Source organism: Saimiri boliviensis, chromosome 10, assembly GCF_048565385.1.
Source record: "Saimiri boliviensis isolate mSaiBol1 chromosome 10, mSaiBol1.pri, whole genome shotgun sequence".
NCBI classification, from domain to species: Eukaryota; Metazoa; Chordata; class Mammalia; order Primates; family Cebidae; genus Saimiri; species Saimiri boliviensis.
Window position 1 is genome coordinate 17,570,608 of NC_133458.1, and position 20,436 is coordinate 17,591,043.

General features: G+C 46.0%; 1 protein-coding gene and 1 long non-coding RNA gene across 4 annotated transcripts in view; one reads left to right on the top strand and one right to left on the bottom strand.

Annotated features, from left to right (window-relative positions):
* LOC141580032 (uncharacterized) overlaps nt 1-5,066 on the bottom strand; it is a 152,841-nt gene extending 147,775 nt beyond the window's left edge. The window contains exon 1 of one of the 3 annotated variants that reach the window (XR_012512014.1): nt 4,596-5,058. This is a non-coding gene — a long non-coding RNA (uncharacterized LOC141580032). Of the gene's footprint in view, nt 1-4,595 lie in introns of all 3 variants that reach the window. The other 2 variants (XR_012512012.1, XR_012512013.1) reach the window with 2 other exon arrangements.
* A 70-nt stretch (nt 5,067-5,136) lies between these two features.
* The window catches only part of PARP12 (poly(ADP-ribose) polymerase family member 12), a 39,087-nt gene continuing 23,787 nt past the window's right edge, over nt 5,137-20,436 (top strand). The window contains exons 1-4 of the mRNA XM_010340382.3: nt 5,137-5,576; nt 9,539-9,674; nt 10,426-10,723; nt 12,839-12,940. Of these exons, the coding sequence (XP_010338684.2) occupies nt 5,242-5,576; nt 9,539-9,674; nt 10,426-10,723; nt 12,839-12,940 (871 nt within the window). The 5' untranslated portion in view covers nt 5,137-5,241. The remainder of the gene's footprint in view (nt 5,577-9,538; nt 9,675-10,425; nt 10,724-12,838; nt 12,941-20,436) is intronic.

Below are 20,436 nucleotides of genomic sequence, written 5' to 3' on the forward strand. Positions count from 1 at the left end.
CATTTTAGCTGACATCTTGTGGTTCTACTCATGAACTTCCACCCTTGACTCCTTTTTTTTTAGTGGATAAATAACCTATGTGGCAAGGGACACTCCAATTCTTTGACCGTGTTGAAGTCCTCTTCTTTACTTTTCTACTCATTCTTATTCTGAGTCTCATTCTGTCACTCCCTATCCCTTCCTAATTACCTTCAACATACCATCAGTCTAACCCATGACCTCCTCAATAATTTCAATCCACTGCTGGCAAAAAACTGCTGGCTCTGCATCTCCCTTTCTTCCTTCTCTTATACCGCTATTCCTGCCCGGCTAGCCGATTGGGCTACCTCTTCCATCTCCCTGCACCTACACAGCTCTTTTAACAGTCCCCATCTCTACCCTCCCATTGAGCTTCTCTATTTCTTAGATAAGTTTAGCAAAACTTCCTCAGACATTTCATACCAACAAGCTGCTATACTTCTCTGCAACTATTTACAGCAACTTTCACCTCATATTAACTCCACTCTGCCCATATTAGGACCCCTTACTACACAGACAACTATCCCCACTCCTGCTCCTCTAGGCATTTCCCATCAACAAACTACTGGAATTCCCTTGGGCAATCTTCCAACTTCTAAGTGCTGCTTTACTCTTCATCTCCAAAGCCCTGACACACACATTAATATGGCTTTAGGAACATACTCACTTTGCTTCACCGACAAATGCTCTATCACTACTAACTTAAAAATATTAACACTCATTATTGTCTTGGTCGGCACCTTCCCTGTCTCTCACTCCATCCTTGGCTACCCTCTCCCTATTCCTCGGATTCTCCTCTTAGCCCCTCTTCATGCTTACTCATGCCTGGCCCTACAAATGTAGTGACAGACTATTTGTTGATACTACATGCTTCCTCATACATTATGAAAACCAAACTGCCCCCACCACACAGTTACCATCAATCTCCCTTTCAACCCCCTAACTGCTGCTGTTCTTGCTGGATCTTTAGGAATTTTGCAATCTGACTCCCCTCTTTCAAGGATCCCTCCCACCTTTTCCCCCTACATTTTCAATTCTGCCTTCCCCCAGGTCTCCTCTTACGTGGCTCTTCCACTTTTATGTGTCTACTCACTAACTGGATGGGAACCTGTGCCTTAGTCTTCCTTATTTCTAAAATTCAATTTGCCAATGGTAATGAGCGCCCGTGGGCCGTAGTTTGGGGACGCCTGACTTACTCACTACAGAAAAGGGAGAACTCTGTATATTTCTCAATGAGGAATTTGGCTTTTACTTAAATCAAACTGGCCTAGTTTATGATAATATCAAAAGGCTCAAAAACAAGCCTCCAAAATTTGCTAATGAGGCAAATAACTATGCCAAACCTGGTATATATTATCCCATCCTAGCTGGATGTCACGGCTCTTTCTAATCCTTACTCCCCTAATACCCATCTTCCTCCTTCTCTTATTCAGACCTTGCATTTTCCAGTTAGTCTCTCAATTCCTACAAAACTGTAACCAGGCCATCACTAATCACTCTACATGGCAAATGCTACTTTTAACATTACCCACTGTCCCAGGACCTCTCAGCCGTTTAAAGCAAAATGCCTTGCCAACCCTCCCCGTTCATTTGCCTGTCTTTCTCCCCAACCCTATTTCATAGTCTTCACCCTTCCAGGAACAAGCAGAAACACCAATCCATCACTCATGAGCCCCAGGTAGCGCCCGGATAACGTCAAGATGCAGCATGACCTATCCAGAACCTGCACATATCTCTTTCAATCCAAGTCTTCTGGGACCACCCCCTACACTGGACACTATTCCAACTTCGGCCCAAGGTTTCATCACTAAAGCTATTATGCTTCCAAGGACTTGGCCAAACACTTACTAAACTACACAAATCACAGACTTTTAGGTGTCCGTGCGGCCCTGTCACGCTCGAAAATGCCGTGAGAAACATTGCCCCTACTCCCTTCTCCAACTTTTTGCTTTAATACATATATAAAAAGATGGGAATGTTAGGCCTCTAAGTCCAAGCCTGGCCAATATAGCCTTGGTGACCCGCAAGTACACCTCTGGATGGTCCCCAGAAGCCAGAAAGTCTGAGGTAACCACAAGTAATCAGGTGGCCACAGAAAGAAGTGAAATAACTTATTCCTGCCTCAACTAATTGCTCTCCCCCTGCAATCTGAAACCATTGTTCCTGCTTAGCCTTACGGAATTTCCCCCCGGACACTGAGTTTCTCAAGACCCTCTACCTCTGTAACTATGTAATTTACCACACCCTCCCCTCTGCTTGCAATCAATAACCTTCACCGTTATGATCACGCCTATTTGTAATAGGTAACCCCTACCCTTGTGACCATGCATCCCATGATGCCCTTCCCTTCCCTAAAATAGATTACCACCTTTAACTGACCACTTGCCCCAACCTATAACCAACTCCTATCCCACCACCCTCTGCTGACGCCCTTTCCTGCCTCAGCCCGCCTGCACACAGGTGAATAAACATCCATGTTGCTCACACAAACCCTGTTGGGGGTCTCTTCATTCAGCGTGTACATTTTAACAGATCCCTCCCAAGGAGCTGGGATTACAGGCATGAACCATCGTGCCCGGCCTAACATTTTTGATTAAAAATTAACATTTTAGCCAGGCGCAGTGGCTCACGCCTGTAATCCCAGCACTTTGGGAGGCTGAGGCGGGTGGATCACGAGGTCAGGAGTTTGAGACCAGCCTGACCAACATGGTGAAAGCCTGTCTTTACTAAAAATACAAAAATTAGCCCAGCATGGTAGTGCACACCTGTAATCCCAGCTACTCAGTAGGCTGAGACAGGAGAATCGCTTGCACCTGGGAGGCAAAGGTTGCAGTGAGCCAAGATCGTGCCACTGCACTCCAGCCTGGGCGACAGAGCAAGACTCTGTCTCAAACAAAACAAAACAAAACAAAACAAAAAAAACTAACATCTTAGGCTGGGCATGGTGGCTCCATGTAACCCCAGCACTTTAAGAATCTGAGGTGGGAGGACTGCTTGAGGCCAGGAGTTCAAGAACAGCCTGGGCAACATATGAGACAGTGTCTCTACAAAAAATTTAAAAATTATCTGGGCATAGTGGCATGTGCCTCTGGACCCAGCTACTTGGGAGGCTAAGGTGGGAAGTTCGCTTGAGCCCAGAAGTTCCAGGTTGTAGTGAGCTATGATTATATTGTTATACTAAAGCCTGGGTGACAGACTAAGACCCTGTCTTTTTCATTCGTCCATGTTACTGTCTAGTCCTTATCCATACACTTATTGTTTATATTTTTGTAGTAATACTACAGGTAATAATTTTTTTTTTTTTTTTTTTTTGAGACGGAGTTTCGCTCTTGTTACCAAAGCTGGAGTGCAATGGCGCGATCTCGGCTCACCGCAACATCCGCCTCCTGGGTTCAGGCAATTCTCCTGCCTCAGCCTCCTGAGTAGCTGGGATTACAGGCACGCGCCACCATGCCCAGCTAATGTTTTGTATTTTCAATAGAGACAGGTTTCACCATGTTGACCAGGATGGTCTCGTGATCCACCCGCCTCGGCCTCCCAAAGTGCTGGGATTACAGGCGTGGGCCACTGCGCCCTGTCTTTTTTTTTTTTTTTTTTTTTTTTTAAAGATGGAGTCTCGCTTTGTTACCCAGGCTAGAGTGCAGTGGTGTGATCTCAGCTCACTGCAACCTCTGCCTACTGGCTTCAAGCAATTTCCTGCCTCAGTCTCCTGAGTAGCTGGCCATCCGCCACCACGCCCAGCTAATTTTTACATTTTTCGTAGAGACAGGGTTTCACCACATTCGCCGGACTGGTCTCAAACTCCTGACCTCAAGAGATGCACCCACCTTGGCCTCCCAATGTGTTGGAATTACAGGCGTGAGTCACTGCGCTAAAAATCTTATAGTTAAGATTTTTACGTTCATTTTTAGTTAATATTATACCGTAAGTACTCTCCCCCGACAATCCTTCTGCCCATCTTCCCTTTTCCACTTTCCTAGTACCTCCTACTGCCTCCTGCCAACCACCCTTGTGTTTCTTCCACATCTTTGTCCGTGCTTATTCAAAAATATTCCCCCCACCACACACACACCACACAGGCTTTTCTTTTGTTAGACACTAAAAAAAATAATAATTCTTGATCATTCAACTTGATTATTTAGACATTTCTGTACAGCCATCTTTTCTCGTTTAGCGACACATCATGGCTGTCCTTCCAGATCCGCACACAGAGATTTTAACGCACGCTTGTTAAATAGTTTTCCTAACAGTCTTTAAAGATCGGTCACACAGTTCCGATACCTCACGATACCTCCTCCCAGGTGGGGGTTCCCCCAGTAACACTTTCACACATAACTTATTTACTGTTCCTTTTACTTCTGGAAGATTCCGAGAGCAAAGATCGCCGTGTCAAAGGTCACACGCGATTTCCATTTTAATAGCTTTTCCCGGATTACTTCCCCAAGAGGCTCTCGCAACGCGCACGGCCCTCAGCATGTGTGAGGGGGTCCTTTGCTCTCAAGGGTCTTCTAAAATATTTGCTCAACCGTTACTTAGCAGGGGCTGGGAGTAACGGATTTGCTCTTTAAAGGACATACCGGTTTATGTTTACATGAAGGAACTCATTGATGCACCGAGGCGAAAGGAACATTTAAGTCCGTCTTCCTAAAGCGGAGTGATCGCTTTCGTCACTTGTTCGAGGGTTGGGGGCCCCTTCAGTCGTCCCTGTTTCTGTGAGTCGTCTACGAAGCCCGGGCTTGGCCCCGGCGACGCCGAGCGGCTTTAACGGGCGGCGTCCAGCCGGCTCCGCCAACGCTCCCGCCGCCGTCGAGGCGCCATCTGACTGCAGGCGCTCGGAGCATCGCAGAGTTAGGGGCTTCTGGGCCTTCAAACGTCCGGGAAAGTCCTTTTCCGGGCCTGGGGACAAGCCCGCGAGCCGCCACAGCCGCCGCCCGAGCGCCGAGCACGAGCGCACGAGCGCACGAGCGCCCGAGCTCCCGAACTCCCGAGCTCCCGTCCGGCGGCTGCCGCGCAGCTGGGAACCCTGAGGCGTAAGGCGGCGCCGCTCAGCTGCGGGCCGGGGGCGTGGCGAGGGCGCACAGGTTCTGTTTTTCGCCGGCCCGGGGTCGCTTTCGCTTTCGTTTCCCGCCGGCGCCTCCCCCCTGCGAGAGCCGCCCGCCAGCTAGCGTCCGCCGCCGCCCGCGTCGCGCCAGCCGTGGTCCGACGGGCGCAGTCCCCGCGGCCATGGCCCAGGCTGGCGTCGTCGGTGAGGTGACCCAGGTGCTGTGCGCGGCCGGGGGCGCCCTGGAGCTGCCCGAGCTGCGGCGCCGCTTGCGGGTGGGCTTGGGCCCCGACGCGCTGGAGCGGCTGCTGCGGGAGTGTGGGCGCTTCGTGGTGGCGGCGCGGGTGGGCGCGGGCGGCGGCGCGACCGCGGCCCCGGAGCGCGTGGTGCTGGCCGCGTCGCCGCTGCGCCTGTGCCGCGCGCACCAGGCCTCCAAGCCCGGCTGCGTGGGGCTCTGCGCACAGCTGCACCTCTGCAAGTTCATGGTCTACGGCGCCTGCAAGTTCCTGAGAGCCGGGTAAGGCGCGGCCTCGGGCCAGGGCAGAGGCCCCGCGCGCCCCTACGGGCTTCCAGTCGGCTTGGGGGTCTTACTTGAAGTTTGAGCAGACAATTCGGTGGCTCTGCCCCGGCCTCGCCCCATCATTCATTAAACTAAGCGAGCGTTTATTGAGCACCTGCTGAGTACCTGGCACAGTGCGAGGGACTCCTCGATTGGAGTCCTCCGGACTCCTGGGGAGAGAGACTTAACGAAGAACGCGGTAGTGCCGGGTGGAACATCCGGTTGTGGCCGTGTGGGGTGGGGGAGAGGGAGGCGGTGGCCTCGGGGAGCTCCGCGACGCCGTGGGTTCCCCTTTACAGCTTTGAGAGCAGACAATGAAGGCTTTCTCTGCCCAGCAGCCGGAAGGGATCTTTAAACCCCGTTCAGCCCTATTTATCTGCTTACAAACTGGAAACCAAGCTCCCTCCCATCGCCCACAAGGTCCTGGGATACTGGTCCCTGCCCACCCGGTACCTTTCTGTGCCTGGAACACCCCCCAGCCTCGACATTTCTGGGAACATTTGCTCTGCCTGGAGTGCCCTTCCTGCTTCAGGCCTCAACCTAAAGATCACGCACGTCCCATTTGAGGGCTTTTCCACTCCTTACTCTTGGTCGCAGGGAACTGTTTATTTTTCTCGTGGCACCCAGTTCCCAGTAGAATGGAAACTCCCTGAGGACAGAAACCCCAGCTGTCTCCCCAGCACTTAGCGCCCGTCTTCTGATCATAGCACATGGTCAGTGGGGTGTGTGGAAGGGATTGCTGAGGTTTATGCCGAAGGATTTGGGCCTCACCCTGAAGGTGATGGGGCGAGTCAAATGGCAGGAGAGAGCACCCATCAGGTTTTCATTTTAGGTAGTGGCGTGGGTGCCAATTTAAGGGAGAATGTCATTGGGAACCGCTGGGAAGCTAGTCCAGGAGAATTCCTTCCTCCCCTGCTCCCTCCTCTCTTGCTTGCTCCCTGGTGTGTGTGTATGTGTGTGTCTTAATAGAGCAGCTATTTCTTGCTCATGTCAGGCCAACAGTGAGCATGGGGTGGGGCCCTTGATCCATACAGTCATCCAGGGATCCAGTCTAACTGACCTCTGCTCTGCACTCCTCAGCACATGGCTCTTGAGGCCAGCCTAGGTATCAAGTTCCAGTAGAGGATTGCATGGGAGGTTTTTATTTTATTTTTATTTCTTTGTTTTGAATCGGAGTCTTGCTCCTGTCGCCCAGGCTGGAGTGCAATGGTGTGATCTTGGCTCACTGCAACTTCCCAAGAATCGGGTTACAGGCAGCTGCCACCACACCTGGTTAATTTTTATATTTTTAGTAGATATGGGGTTTCACCATATTGGCCAGGCTGGTCTTGAACTTCTGGCCTCGTGATCCGCCTGCCTCAGCCTCCCAAAGTGCTGGGATTTCAGGCGTGAGCCACCACACAGCCGAATGGGAAGTTTTTATATGCCAGGTCTAGAAGTGGTGGATTTCTTTTCACCCACATCCCATTGACCAGAAGCTGTCTTGTGACCCTGTCTAGATGCAGGGTGGCTGGGAAATGTAGTCTCTAAGAAGCAGCTTTTCAGAAATATCTAGGTTAGAACTTTCCAAGGGCTATGTGAGAAATTCTGAAGAGTTGAGTCGGTGACTGTGTGGTGAAAGGATATGAGAGAGGTGAACTTTCTCAGAAACTCTTCAGTTTCTGCATGTACTATGGCCTGGGTGTTGTAGAGAAGAAAACAGGAGAGGGTTTTAGTTTTGAAGCATGCCCAGGAGGCAGCTGTCCAGGTCAGAAACTTGAGAGGAAGGCCAGGGGCCTGAGATGCTGGGCTGGTGTGGGAGACGTTGGGTGGTGTAGCCGTGGCTGCAGCTCCAGGAGTGGATCAGATCTGAGGTAGAGCCTGAGGCCTGAAAAGAGGCTGAGGGCGGAACTCTGGGGAAATCAGCCTTCAGGGATGAGCCCGTCTAGGGGAGGTTGGGGAACAGCAGCCCAGGAGGGAGAAGGCACACAGAAAAAGGTGGTTGGATGGAGCCTCTCATGGGAGTAACTGGTAGATCTGTTTAATGTTCGTATTTTGTAAAATAAAGATGGCAGCCCTGTTCTTAAGCTAGTTCTCAAAACTAGTTTCTCTTCCTTGTTTACACAGGTGACTTTCTTGAACCTTCCATTTCTGACTCACTTTAGGGAGAGTAGGTGTGGTTGGCCACACTTCTGTGCTTCCCCTGTGTCTCTGCTTGTCTTCCTGAGCCTCAGGGTCAGTGCTTTTAGAAATAGGTCAGCAGTCCTGCTGCAGAGGTGGTACATAGTCCTGGTTCCCTGACTCTTAGTCCTGTGCTCAGGAGGTGGTGAGCCCAGTAGTCTAGGGCACAGTCCCAAGAACCAGGCCGCCTTGTTTCAACCTGGGCTCTGCTCCTTGCTAGCTGGTGGCTTTGGGCAAATGGCTTTATCTCCAGGTCTCAGTTCCCTCATCTGCGAAGTGGGGTTAATGATATTTCTTCCCTCACAGGCTGGTTCAGGACTGAATGAGTTAACTCATAAAACATTTTGGCCGATACTTGGCAGTTGCTTATTAAATTTTAGTAGTCATTGTCATCATTAGTCATCATTACAGTTATTAGATATATTTGGCTTTGGCAGCACCAAATTATTTGCCCCTCTTCTAGAATGTTCTTCCTTTCTCCTCTTGCTGTCTCTTCCTCACTGTTTAACTATTCCATTCAGGCTTTATGCTGTCCAGTACGCTCCCCTGATTCTTCCCCAGTTCTCTCCCAGCCCAGCCTGACTCACGTGCCCTTCCGCTTTGCGCTGACGGATTCTGACCACAGCTGAAGTTGCACTTTCCACTCCATATCAGAGTCCTCTCTGTCTGTCACCTCCACTAGATGAGGGAAAGAGAGCAGTCAAGGACGGCTTCAGGGTTTTTGGTCTGTGCAGTGGGAGAGGGAAGTTGCCTTTTACTGAGCTGGGGATTCTGTAGGAGGTGAGGGTTTGGGGTGGATCCAGGTTTGGCATTCTCCTGAGATGTGTATTACAAGCGTGACATAGGTGGCACGGCGGTGTCTGAGTCAAACAAATGCTGTTGACTTGACTCTTCTGGGTCCTGGTGACTCAGGCAGTCATTTAAAGGTTTATCTTTGGGTTCTCAGGGCATGATGCCAGTGTCTGGCTCACCCTGGTGCTTATCAGCTGCTTGTGGATGGAAAGAATGAAGGAAGAGAGCAGAAAAAAGAGCTGGGTTCAGGGCTGTGTGTGCGCATGCCTGCATGCATGCATGTATGTGACCTGTAGTGATAAGATGCCATGCTCATTGATTGAGCCTGTGGTTAACTGCTTACCGACTGCTGTGCAGTGACTCCTCTTTGTCATTCTCATCAAATGCCTGCTGAGAGGTGCCGTCCTGGGCCATAGACCTTGAAAGGCCCCATCTCTTCCTTGGTAAATACACATTAGATTTTTTGTTGTTGTCTTATAGACATGCTGGTTTTTCTCTGGTGCTTGTAAACACTGTCAGGAAGTGGTTCTGAGCAATTGTCATGAAGACTGATTTTTATCAGCTTTCAGTTTGCCAGCACAGCCATGACAAAGTACCACAGACTAGGAGGCTGAAACAACAGAAATCGACTTTCTCACAGTTCTGGAGGCTCGAAGTCTGAGATCAAGGTGTTGGCAGGTTTGGTTTCTTCTGAGGCCTCTCTCCTTGGCTTGTAGATGGCCGCCTTCTCACTGTGTCCCCACATGGTCTTCCCTCTGTGTGTGTCTGTGCCCCAGTCTCTTCTTATAAGGACAGCAGTCATGTGGGATTGGGGCCCACCCTATTGACCTCTTTTTAACTTAATAACTTCTCTAAAGACCCTCTCTCCAAATACAGCCATATCCTGAAGTCCTGGGAGTTAGGACTCCAACATAGGAATTTTGAGGAGACTCAATTCAACATGTAACACCAGCTCTGCTTCTTTGCAGGAAGAACTGTAGGAATAGTCACAGCTTGACAACCGATCACAACCTGAGTGTGCTGAGAACTCATGGCGTTGACCACCTGAGCTATAACGAGCTATGCCAACTCTTGTTTCAGAACGACCCCTGGCTTTTGCCAGAAGTGAGTGCCAGGGGAAGTCTGGGTTCCACACCTCCCTGGGGATGTTCCTATATCTTGGGAAATGTAATGACTGAGTGGAATGGGTGGGCCCTTGGTGGTCTCTAGTCTGATTTACACCTGCAGGAATTTGGAATATGGAGCAGAAGGAGCAGTTGATTGAAGTTCAAGGGCCAGCTTTGCCAACAACCCAGTTCCTCAAACATCATGTATACCAGATGCCGTGGATAGCTGTGGGACTAGGGCTAGCTCTTTAACCTCTCTGAGCCTGTCAGTGTGCTCCACTGAGAAATGAAAGGGTGGTGTTTGGCCTTCTCTAAGATGCTTTAAGCCCTCAGAGCCTCTTTGACTTTGAATTGTAGAAAAGAGAATCCAGAGAAAATGGGCCTGGGGAAGGGAGAGTTGGTAAGTCAGTGGGGGAAGAGTGTAGGTAGATTGTAGAGGTTCTTAGGAGGTAGCCATTTGATTTGCATTGTCTCATGAAAGGAGCAGCGCTAGTCACTTTGAAGTTCTTGGATTTTCCCAATTGAAGGGCTGCTTCTGTGCAGTCTCCTTGCCACTTGGTTCCCATTTTAGCCAAGGGCATTTGTTAGCAGCCATCATCAAGAGTGAGGGATGTTATCGCTGTGTTCTGCGTGAATGATGGAATCACAGATTGTGAAGGCCTTTTCTCACCAGTGGACTGGTCACTGGGGAGGTGGTGTCATGTGAGACCTTCCTGAACTGGTGGTTTTTTTTCCCTCTCTGTCAACAGATTTGCCAACACTACAATAAAGGAGATGGACCCCATGGCTCTTGTTCCTTTCAAAAGCAGTGCATCAAACTCCATATCTGCCAGTATTTTTTACAGGGGGAATGCAAGTTTGGCACTAGCTGTAAGAGATCCCATAATTTCTCTAATTCTGAGAATCTGGAAAAATTGGAGAAGTTGGGTATGAGCTCAGACCTGGTGAGCAGGCTGCCTTCCATTTACAGAAATGCGCATGACATCAAGAATAAGAGCTCTGCTCCCAGCAGAGTGCCTCCTCCTCAGGGCCCACAGGGGAATTCTGGTAAGGCTGGTGGGGAGGTAAGGCTGGTGGAGGTCCTGGGCTGGCGGTTCTCAGATTCCAGCTAGCCAGTACACAGAATGTGTGACTTTTGGCAAGTCTTGTGCTGCTTTTAGTAAAATGGAGTTGATGCTTTCTGAATAAGGCAGGGGGTGGGGAGGTTAGGATAAGTTGAAATCAGACATGATCAATCAAGCCATCCTAGACAAATGTGAATTGGTATTGATGGTGAGTGAATTCCGGATGGGCCTAGTCTACGCTGAAATGGAAGACTTGGCTCCTCCCCTATGCAGTCACCCCCATCTTCACCCCAAGGGAGCATGCCCCTCAGGGAGGAACCCAAAGTTAGGAATGCTGTGCAGCACATCTCTGGGGAGCATCCCTTGCGTTGTATTGTTTTGATTTTACAAAGTGAGTTAAAGAAGCATACCTTAATTTTGGCATTGGCCATATTTCTGACATGAATAAGTAGAGTTTTTGAGCCACTGTAAATTTGTCTGCTCCCTGCTTATCTCTGGCACCTAGACAGTGCCTGGCCCACAGTAGGCACTCTGACGTTTGTTGAATGAATGAGTGTGCTAGGATACTTACTATTTTTAAAGACTGTCAGGTTTAGTGACAGGCAAATTTTGAGCAGGTATTTTTATTTATAAGCATTTCTTGAGGATCTGTTTGGGGCAGATGAATATCATGTGGTCTGTCAGGGAGATTATAATACACTGGCATCCATTGGATTTCACAGTACCAACCATTGGCTGGCAGTTCTGTTATCCACTCTTTCATTCAGCACCTTGGTGTGCTTGCCACATGCTGGGCACTGTCCTGGGCCCTGGTTATTCCTTGGTGAAGCTGAGGCGTGCCTCCCCTCAGAGCAGAATCAAACCCACTCGGTTAGCTATAGTGGTGGCTACAATTTTAATAGAGTGCTTCCTAGAATGTCATTTGCATTCCAGGACTACCTGCAAACAAATGTACCACTCTAATTGTAGCTGACTTTTATATTTAAAAATTGTCCTCACTGTATTTGTGTTTTTTTTTAACACTGTTTTCAATTATGTTTTGTTAATTTCTTTCAGCTGTAGGAAGCCTAGAAGTAGGCAGGTTTTGTATTAAATAGATCTTTAAGAGTATCTTCAGCCTTGGATGCAGTTGGATTACAGCCTTGTCAGAAATGGAGGAGGGATCCACTGCCCAGTAATGTCAAGTTCAAGAGCAGTCACCGTCGTGGGGAGAGAGGGAGATGACCTTCGCGGTCCCATAGGCCTAGGTTTGGAGGCCCAGCTTGTGAAGTATCTCAGGGGCTTAAATAAAGAAAAGGGAAGATGAATAACAAAATGACAGGTGACACTAAATAGGGATTGCAAAGTAATTTCACGTGCTCATTTGAGGGTAGCTGGGTGAGGGTAAATGTCATAGGTAAAAACTCATTAGCGTGGTGCTAGTAAAGGTAAACTAGAAAGGATTTATGTGCCCTTTTTATATTAAGATCCTGATAACCGAAAATTAATTAAGGAGTCTTCATTTTGAAATGTGGATTTTCTATTTATTATTCTTTTCTTGGTATTAGTACCCAATTATGATAGCTCATTAATGAATATTTGCTATATAGCCTCAAATCTAGTTTATAAAATGTAGCCCTCTATTTGCCCTTGAGGGTCATCACAACCTTAGGCATAGAAGGAATTGTGAGATGCCTCAACATGTGAGACAGTGGTTATCCCCTTATTACAAAAGTGTCCCGAGCTTTACCCCTGGAGGTTCTGATTCAGTCATTCTGGGGTGGAATCAGTCTAGGGCAGATTTGGGCACTTGTGTTTTTAAATGGGCCTCTTAGTGAATTGAGTGGACAGCCGGAGTTGAGAAAGGAGTCCCTTCATGGAGTCCTAGATTTGGCAAGCAGCTGTGTGGCCTCAGGCTCCCAGCCTGTCCCTACAAAGTAGAGGATCCACCTGTATAGGAGCACTTTCACCCCAAACACCATAGGGCTTAGTGAGCTCACCTTGCCCACTTTTGTTTTGTGCAGAGAGCTGAATGAATCCTCTTTAACTCTCCTTTGTACCTTGAACTACTTTGACCCCATATCAGAAGCTGACATATCTTTGTGGTGTTTCTTTGCAGAAAGAAAAGACAGTTCAGGTTCTGTGTCCCCAAACACTCTTAGCCAGGAGGAGGGTGATCAGATCTGTTTGTACCATATCCGGAAAAGTTGTGGCTTTCAAGGTAAGTTGGAGGAGGCTCCTTCATCCCACTTGTAGGAGGGGTAACTGCTTGTCATTCCCAGAGCTACGCTCTGAAGTCACCCCCTCTCCCAAACCCCTTCCCCATCCAGAGAGGATCAGGTCTTGGCACTTTGGCCAATGCTGAAGCTCTTTTGTTGGACAGTAGAAGATGAGTTTTCAGAAATCAAATGAGGATGATTTTTGGGAACATAACTGGTTCATGCACCAAATGAATGTTAAGTATTGAGCCTTGGACAGCTTAGCATGAGGTCACAGACCTGCACAGGACAGGAAAGTAAGTGCTCAGTTTGGTGGGAACAAAGATAAGGTGATGATAGGCTGAGAGCTGCCTTAGAAACTGGGAAGGACTTCATTGAGATGGAAACAATTGTATTAGCTCTTAGAGGATGAGTAGTCGTTTAAATTGGGCATTTCTTCTGTATTGATCCAGTGAACAACCCAGTGATCTTTTATCAGAAGCAGCAATTCTGGTGTGCATGTGTGTGTCTGTATTTTCACTAAACCTTTGTTTCCTTCTTAAATGCTGCCCTGGGCTTTGACTGAATAAAGGTTTGTTCTCAAATTTGGTGACTCCCCTTAAAAAACAACCACCAAAACTTCTTGTTTCATTTTCAGTTTTTAAAACTTACCCAAGCAATTTATGAATACTTTCACTCTGTACGAGAGTTTGGTCATACAGAGTGAGGCATGAAGTCCCTTCGTCCTTGCCCAAAGGTAAACACTTCCTGTGTGGTTGTGATAATGGTTTTACATATTTTAAACAGATGGGAGCATGTGATAATGTTATTATTCAACCTGCATCTTGACATTGTGTCTTAGAGATTTTTTTTCCATGTCAGTATGTGAAAGTCCACATCATTTTAAAAACAAATGTGTAGTATTTGATTATAATGATGTTCCATTGAGGATTCAAGTACATATATGTGAGTATTTCCATAGATAGATTCCAGGGAATGGAATGATAGGTTAAAGAATATGTGCCATACATATACATATATATGTATTCTTTGAAAGCAATATTATTGAGCTATCGTTTACACATGATAAAGTGTACCCATTTTAAATATATAGTTCTGAGTTTTGATGAGTACATATGCTCATGTAACCATCTCTACAATCAAGATATGGAACAATTCCCTCCCTCCAAAAACATTGTTTTATGCCCCTTTATAATTAATCCTCACTCCCTAGTTTTTCACCCCCAGGAAGTCCTTGATCTACCTTTTGTCCCAGTAGAGTAGATTTGCATTTTCTAGAATTTCACATAAATGGACGCATACAGTGTGTTCTTTCGTGCCTGGCTTCTCTCATCAGCATGTTTTTGAGATTCAGTCATTCTGGCATATAGATCATTTGTTTCTTTTTATTGCCCAGTAGTATTCCATTGCATGATTGACTGCAATTTGTTTATCCATTCATATGCTGATGAACATTTGGGTTGTTGCCAGGTTTTGGCTTTTACAAATAAAACTTCTATTAGTATGTACAAGTTTTCATGTGGATATATGTTTTCATTTCTCTTGGGTAAAGACCTAGACATAGTTGCTGGGTTATGGCATGTGGTTGACTTTATAAGAAACTGCCGGACTGTCTTCCAAAATAGATAATAATATTTTATTTATGTTCCCACGAGCAACCTATGAGAGTTTCAGTTATTGTATGTTCTTGCTAACACTTGACATTGTCTTTTAAATTTTAGCCATTCTGATCAGCAAGTGATGATGTCTCATTGAATTTTTAATTTGCATTTCCCTGATGATTACTGATGTTTAACATTTCTTTACATGTACTTTTTGGGCATTTGTGTATTTTCTGTGAAGTATCTACTCAGATCTTTTGCCTTTTTTTTAAAATATAAAAGCTTTACACACACACACACACACACACACACACACAAAAGGGGTCTTCAAAAAGTTCATGGAAAATGCATATTATGAAAAAATTAAACTTTTTGCATCAAAATAAATTCATACTAACTTGTAATAATATATCTGAACAGGATCTAGTTTGAGGCACTGAGAAGGATAAGACATCAATTTGGAAAGAGCCCCTATCAAAGCAACATAAATTTTGCTGCAGTTGAAGCAAGAAAAAATACCAAATTTATGGTGAATCTTGGGTGGAAGAATGACAAAATAATTGATGCTTTACAAAAAAGTTTATGAGGACAATGACCCAAAGAAATCAGTTTATAAATGAGTAAGTCATTTTAAGAAAGGGTGAGAGAATGGTAAAGATGGAGCCATCCACATCAATTTGTGAGGAAGAATTTAAGTTTGTTTGTTCCTTAATTGAAGAAGACCCATGATAAACAGCACAAATAGTAGCCAATACTAGACATCTTGATTGGTTCAGTTTTTACAATCTGCCAGAAAAATTAAAAATTAAATTTGAGCAAACTTTTTACTCTGTGGGTGTCAAAACCATTCTACCTGGATCAGCTGCAGACAAGAGCAGAACTTTGAATGGAAATTTTAAACAAGTGGGATGAAGATCCTGAAGCATTTCTCTGAAGAATTGTAGCAGAAGATGGAACATGTCTTTACCAGTAGGATCCTGAAGACAAAGCACAAAGCAATGGCTTCCAGCAGGAAAGTGGCCCAGTCACAGTAGTGGTCAGGAGCAGAAGTCACAGCAACAGTTTTTTGGGATTGTCAAAGTGTTTTGCTGGTTGGCTTTCTAGAGGGCCAAAGAGCAATAACATCTGTTTATTATGAGGGTGTTTTGAGAAAGCCAAAGTGTTAGCAGTAAAATGCCCGGGAATTCTTCACCAGAGGGTCCTTCTCTACAACCACAAGGCTCCTGCTCATTCCTTACCAATCAAGGGAAATTTTGCTAGAGTTTCAATGAGAAATCTTTAGGCACCCACCTTATAGTCCTGATTTTGCTCTTTCTGACTTCTTTTCGTTTTCTAATCTTAAAAAAGTCTTTAGGCCAGGCATGGTGGCTCATGCCTGTAATCCCAGCACTTTGAGAGGCTGAGGCAGATAGATCACTTGAGGTCAGGAGTTTGAGACCAGCCTGGCCAACATGGTGAAACCCCATCTCTACTAAAAATACAAAAATTAGCCAGGTGTGGTTGGCACATGCCTGAAATAATAGCTGCTAGGGAGGATGAGGCAGGAGAGTCGCTTGAACATGGGAGGCAGAGGTTGCAGTGAGCCGAGACCTTGCCATTGCACTCCAGCCTGGGCAACAAGAGGAAAACTATCTTAAAAAAAAAAAAAAATCTTTAAAGGGCACCCATTTTTCTTCAGTTAAAAATGTAGAGAAGACTGGATTGACATGGTTGAATTTCTGGGACCCTCAGTTCTTTATGGATAGACTAAATGGCTGGTATCATCTTTTATAAAAGTGTTTAGGACAAAAGTGTAAAAGGTGATCCCAGCCATTTAGTCTATCCATGGAGCTTATGTTGAGAAGTAAAGTTTATAGTTTTATTTTTATCTTTTACTTCAATTTTCTGTGAACTTTTTGAAGTCTACTTATGTATGTAATATTAACACAGAATCATTATTATGGGCAGCCATCATTATAGGCAATATGAAAATATTTCAACAGCCTCAGAGTAACCCCATCCTCATTAGCAGTCAACTGCCATTCTTCCCTCCCCCTAGATTCTGATGACTACAGATGGAGGTTCCATCTCTATAGATTTGCTTGGATATTTCATGTAAATGGAATCATACAGTACTGGTCTTTTGTGACTGTTATACACCGTTTTATTGGGTTATTTGATCTCTTACTATTGAATTGCGTTTTGCATATGATTTATATTGAAGATAAATTCTCCCAGTCTTTCATGTTTATTTCCTTTTTTTTTTTAAATTCATCTATTTAACTTTAGGTGCATACTATATCTAGCATTTCTCCCCATGTTATCCCTCCCCATCATGTTTATTTCCTTCCTAATGTATTTTGAAGAACAGGTATTTTAATAGTGATGTCCAGATAATATTTTTTTCTTTTATGGTTTGTGTTTTTTGTATCCTAAAAATATTTGCCTATTCTAAACCTATGAAATGTTTCTCCTATACTTTTTTCCTAGAAGTTTTAGAGGTTAGGCTTGTAGGTTAAAAATCTAGCTGTGAACACTTGTTAACCTTAATTCTGATCATTCTCTCCTTAGGTATCACTGCTTCTGTGTGAGTTGCTACCTCTTTTCAAATTGTTTTCCTCGTGTGTTGAGTGATTCTTGGTTGTCTGTCACATTGGTGCTTGAAAATCCCATGTGCCTATTGGTTGATTTCCACAGGGCTGATTTGGATTCCAGGCCCTCATTCTAGTGATGGTGGGGAAGAGGCAGAAGGCCTTGCTTGGTGGAGTGGGCAGCTGGCATGCAGCCTAGGACTGGAGCAGGGGCTTTGGTGATCATTTCATTTGCTTTTCTCTGGCTCTGATCCTTACATTCACACTGAGTTTAACTGGGAAGCACACAGCAACTTGCTTCACACAAGCAAATCAGGGAAAGGGAGTACCTGTGCCGGGGCTCCCATTATTCTCACTGGGATTGACCTGGGTATCTTTCTTGCTCCTCTTTCATCTGACTCTGAATCTGTGATGACCCCAGATCTTTTCTACTTCTGTGCTGTCTTCTGCATATTTTGTCTGCATTTTTCTCTCTTCTTTTTATATTGATTTGATTCTCATTGCTCCACAGTTTTAGCAATTCTTGAATAATCCTGGTCTTTTGTTGCTACTTTTTATTGTTTTCTGGTGCTTTTGGATTTATTCTTCTCTCTGGCCTGTTATTTCAAGGACATTAGGGAGGAAGAAGGGCAGCAGTGGATATGGTGTTTTGTCTGCCAAATTGATTTGATTTCTGTGACTCATCTCCTAGAAAGCCTAGATCCTGAAATGCCAGAGTGAGGTGGGGAACATTAGAAGGAGGAAAAAGAAGTTGAGAAAGGGGACAGGAAGACCAGGACAAGGGAAGGGACTTTATATCTCTACTGCTGTACTGGGACTAGGCTCTCACCAGGCTGCAGTGGTCTGTGTGGTGCCTCCTTTCCTGGACACCTTCCAGCTGTGAACGGTGTGGTCTGTAGCTCAGCTTTGATTCAGAATGGAAGCCTCAGGCCTGCTGTTTGATTATAGTGCCTTCCCCTGGTCCCCATGTCCTTCTCAGGGACGCATCCGCCTGGAGGGCCCTATGGAGTGTACCTTCCTCAGGATGTGCCTGCTTGCAGCGAGAGTCTGTCTCAGGCTGTTCATAGTTCACCTGTGCCTGGGGTTTGTAGGTATAGCATCTGAATACTGGGATGTCCTGTGGAAGCCTTCTGCTCTCATCCCTGATCATTTCCTTTAGTGTCTTCCAGGGAGAGAACAGGAACTCTGGTTTGTCATGACCTTGGACCATAGCTATGGTCTTATCTCCTCTGGCATAGCCCTTTAGTTACCTGTTGTGTACACACCTGGTTGAGAGAGTCCAAGAGGTTCCCTGACCTAGTGAGCTGTCCATGTTCAAATGGGACACGTCAGGAGATCTTCAGTCCCTGGTGTGGCTGTGTCCAGCCTTGTTGAATTTAGAGGAGAGTTTCCTTGCTTGAGTGTCCCCGTCTTGTTCCCTCAGTCTTCTTGGCCTGGCACTCTCTTCTGCCCTGTCTGCTTGGCCCCATGCCTGGTCTATGACAAGCCCAGGCAGCCTCCCACCCTCTTCCATGATACTTGCCCCACCATGGTGCTTTTGCAGAGCCTGGGAGAGAAGTGACATTGAGATGTGCCCGAAAGAATGCCCACAATTTTAGAAAATTTTAATTTTTTTCAAGTATCAAATTAGTTTCATTATTATTTTGAAATATGAATTTAAAATGTACAAAAGATGCTCAGTAAGAAATAAGTTCCCCTCACACCTGTTTTCTCCAAAACTCAGGTCTCCTCCAAGAAACAGCCGTAATTATCCATTCCTTGAATATCCTCCCATCAAGAATTTATATCTATACAAGGGTATGTGTCTGTTCAGTTTCATTCTTACACAGGCACACTAGCTTGGCTTTCTATCTTTTTTCATTTAATTTGATATGTAATTTTTTGGAATATATTATATCTTCTTGTGGTTCAAAGTTCAAAGCATGCCAAAATGACAGAAGTCTTCACTCATAACTTTGTCTACAGCTACTGACTTCCCTCTGCAAGAAATAATGTGCATATGTGCATGTTTAGTCAAAATATCTCTAATCTTATTTCTTTTCTATTTTTTACCCAAATACAGCATTCGGCACCTTGTTCTCTTTCTGCCTTAAAGCATATATCTTGGAGGTAGCCGCATGTCACAATGCAAAGAGCTTCTCATTCTTTTTCTCCTTTCTCCCTGTCCTCTCCTGATGCTCCTCTGTGTGGATGTAGCAGAACCTCACATAGGCTGTTGACAGGTAGGGAGAGACGCGGGCAGTGTTCCAGGTGGTGGCAGGCACCAGCAAAGGCAGGGCAGGCAGCGTGTGCTTGGGGTGATGGGAGAAGTGATGGGCTGCCCAGGAGGAAAATGGGGATGGTGAGGGGAGCAGCTCACTGGAAGCCGTAGGTCTGGGCCATTGTGTGGATGTTGGTGGGAGTGTGTTGAGGAAGGAGTGAGCATGTTGTTAGCCAGAAGAGACCCAAGAAGTCTGTAACCATGCTGCTGACCTGCCTTCAGTTGGATGTGTTGGGGTTACGATGGATTTATGGTAGAGATTAATCTGGCTCCATCTTTGATGTGATCTCTGCCCATCCACCTGCCACATGGAGAGTGATACTGAGTAGTCACACTGCCCCCTGCATTGATGAGACCTTTGACCTTCTTGTGATCAGCATCTTACTCGCATTAAATAACATTCATAGATGGTATAAACCACCAACACACATATTTCTAAAACATTACCAGGTGTGGTGGCTCATGTTTGTAATCCCAGCACTTTGGAAAGCCATGGTGGGTGGATCACTTGAGGCCAGGAGTTCAAGACCAGCCTGGCCAACATGGTGAAACCCTGTCTCTACAAAAAATACGAAAATTAGCTGGGTGGTGGTGCACACCCATAATCCCAGCTACTCAGGAGGCTGAGCCTGGGAGGTTGAGGCTGCAGTGAGCCATGCTTGTGCCACTATACCCCATCCTGGGTGACAGAATGAGACCCTGTCTCAAAAAACAACAAAAAAGTAAGATCCTGGTAAAACCTGAGACATAAAGAGGATATATATCTTAGTCCATTTTCTGTTGCTTATAACTGAATACCTGAAACTGGATAATTTATAAAGAAAAGGAATTTGTGTCTTACCTTTATGGAGGCTGAGAAGTTGAGGGTCAAGGGCCTGCATCTGATGGGGGCCTTCTTGCTGGTGGGACTGCAGAGGCCTGAAGTGCTGCAGGGCATCACATGGCAAGGGGGCTGACCATGTTAGCTCAGGGTTTGCTTCCTCTTATAAAGCCACCAGTTGCACTCTCATGGTAACCCATATACCCATTACTCCATTCATCTGTGTCCCAGTCACCTCTTAAAGGCC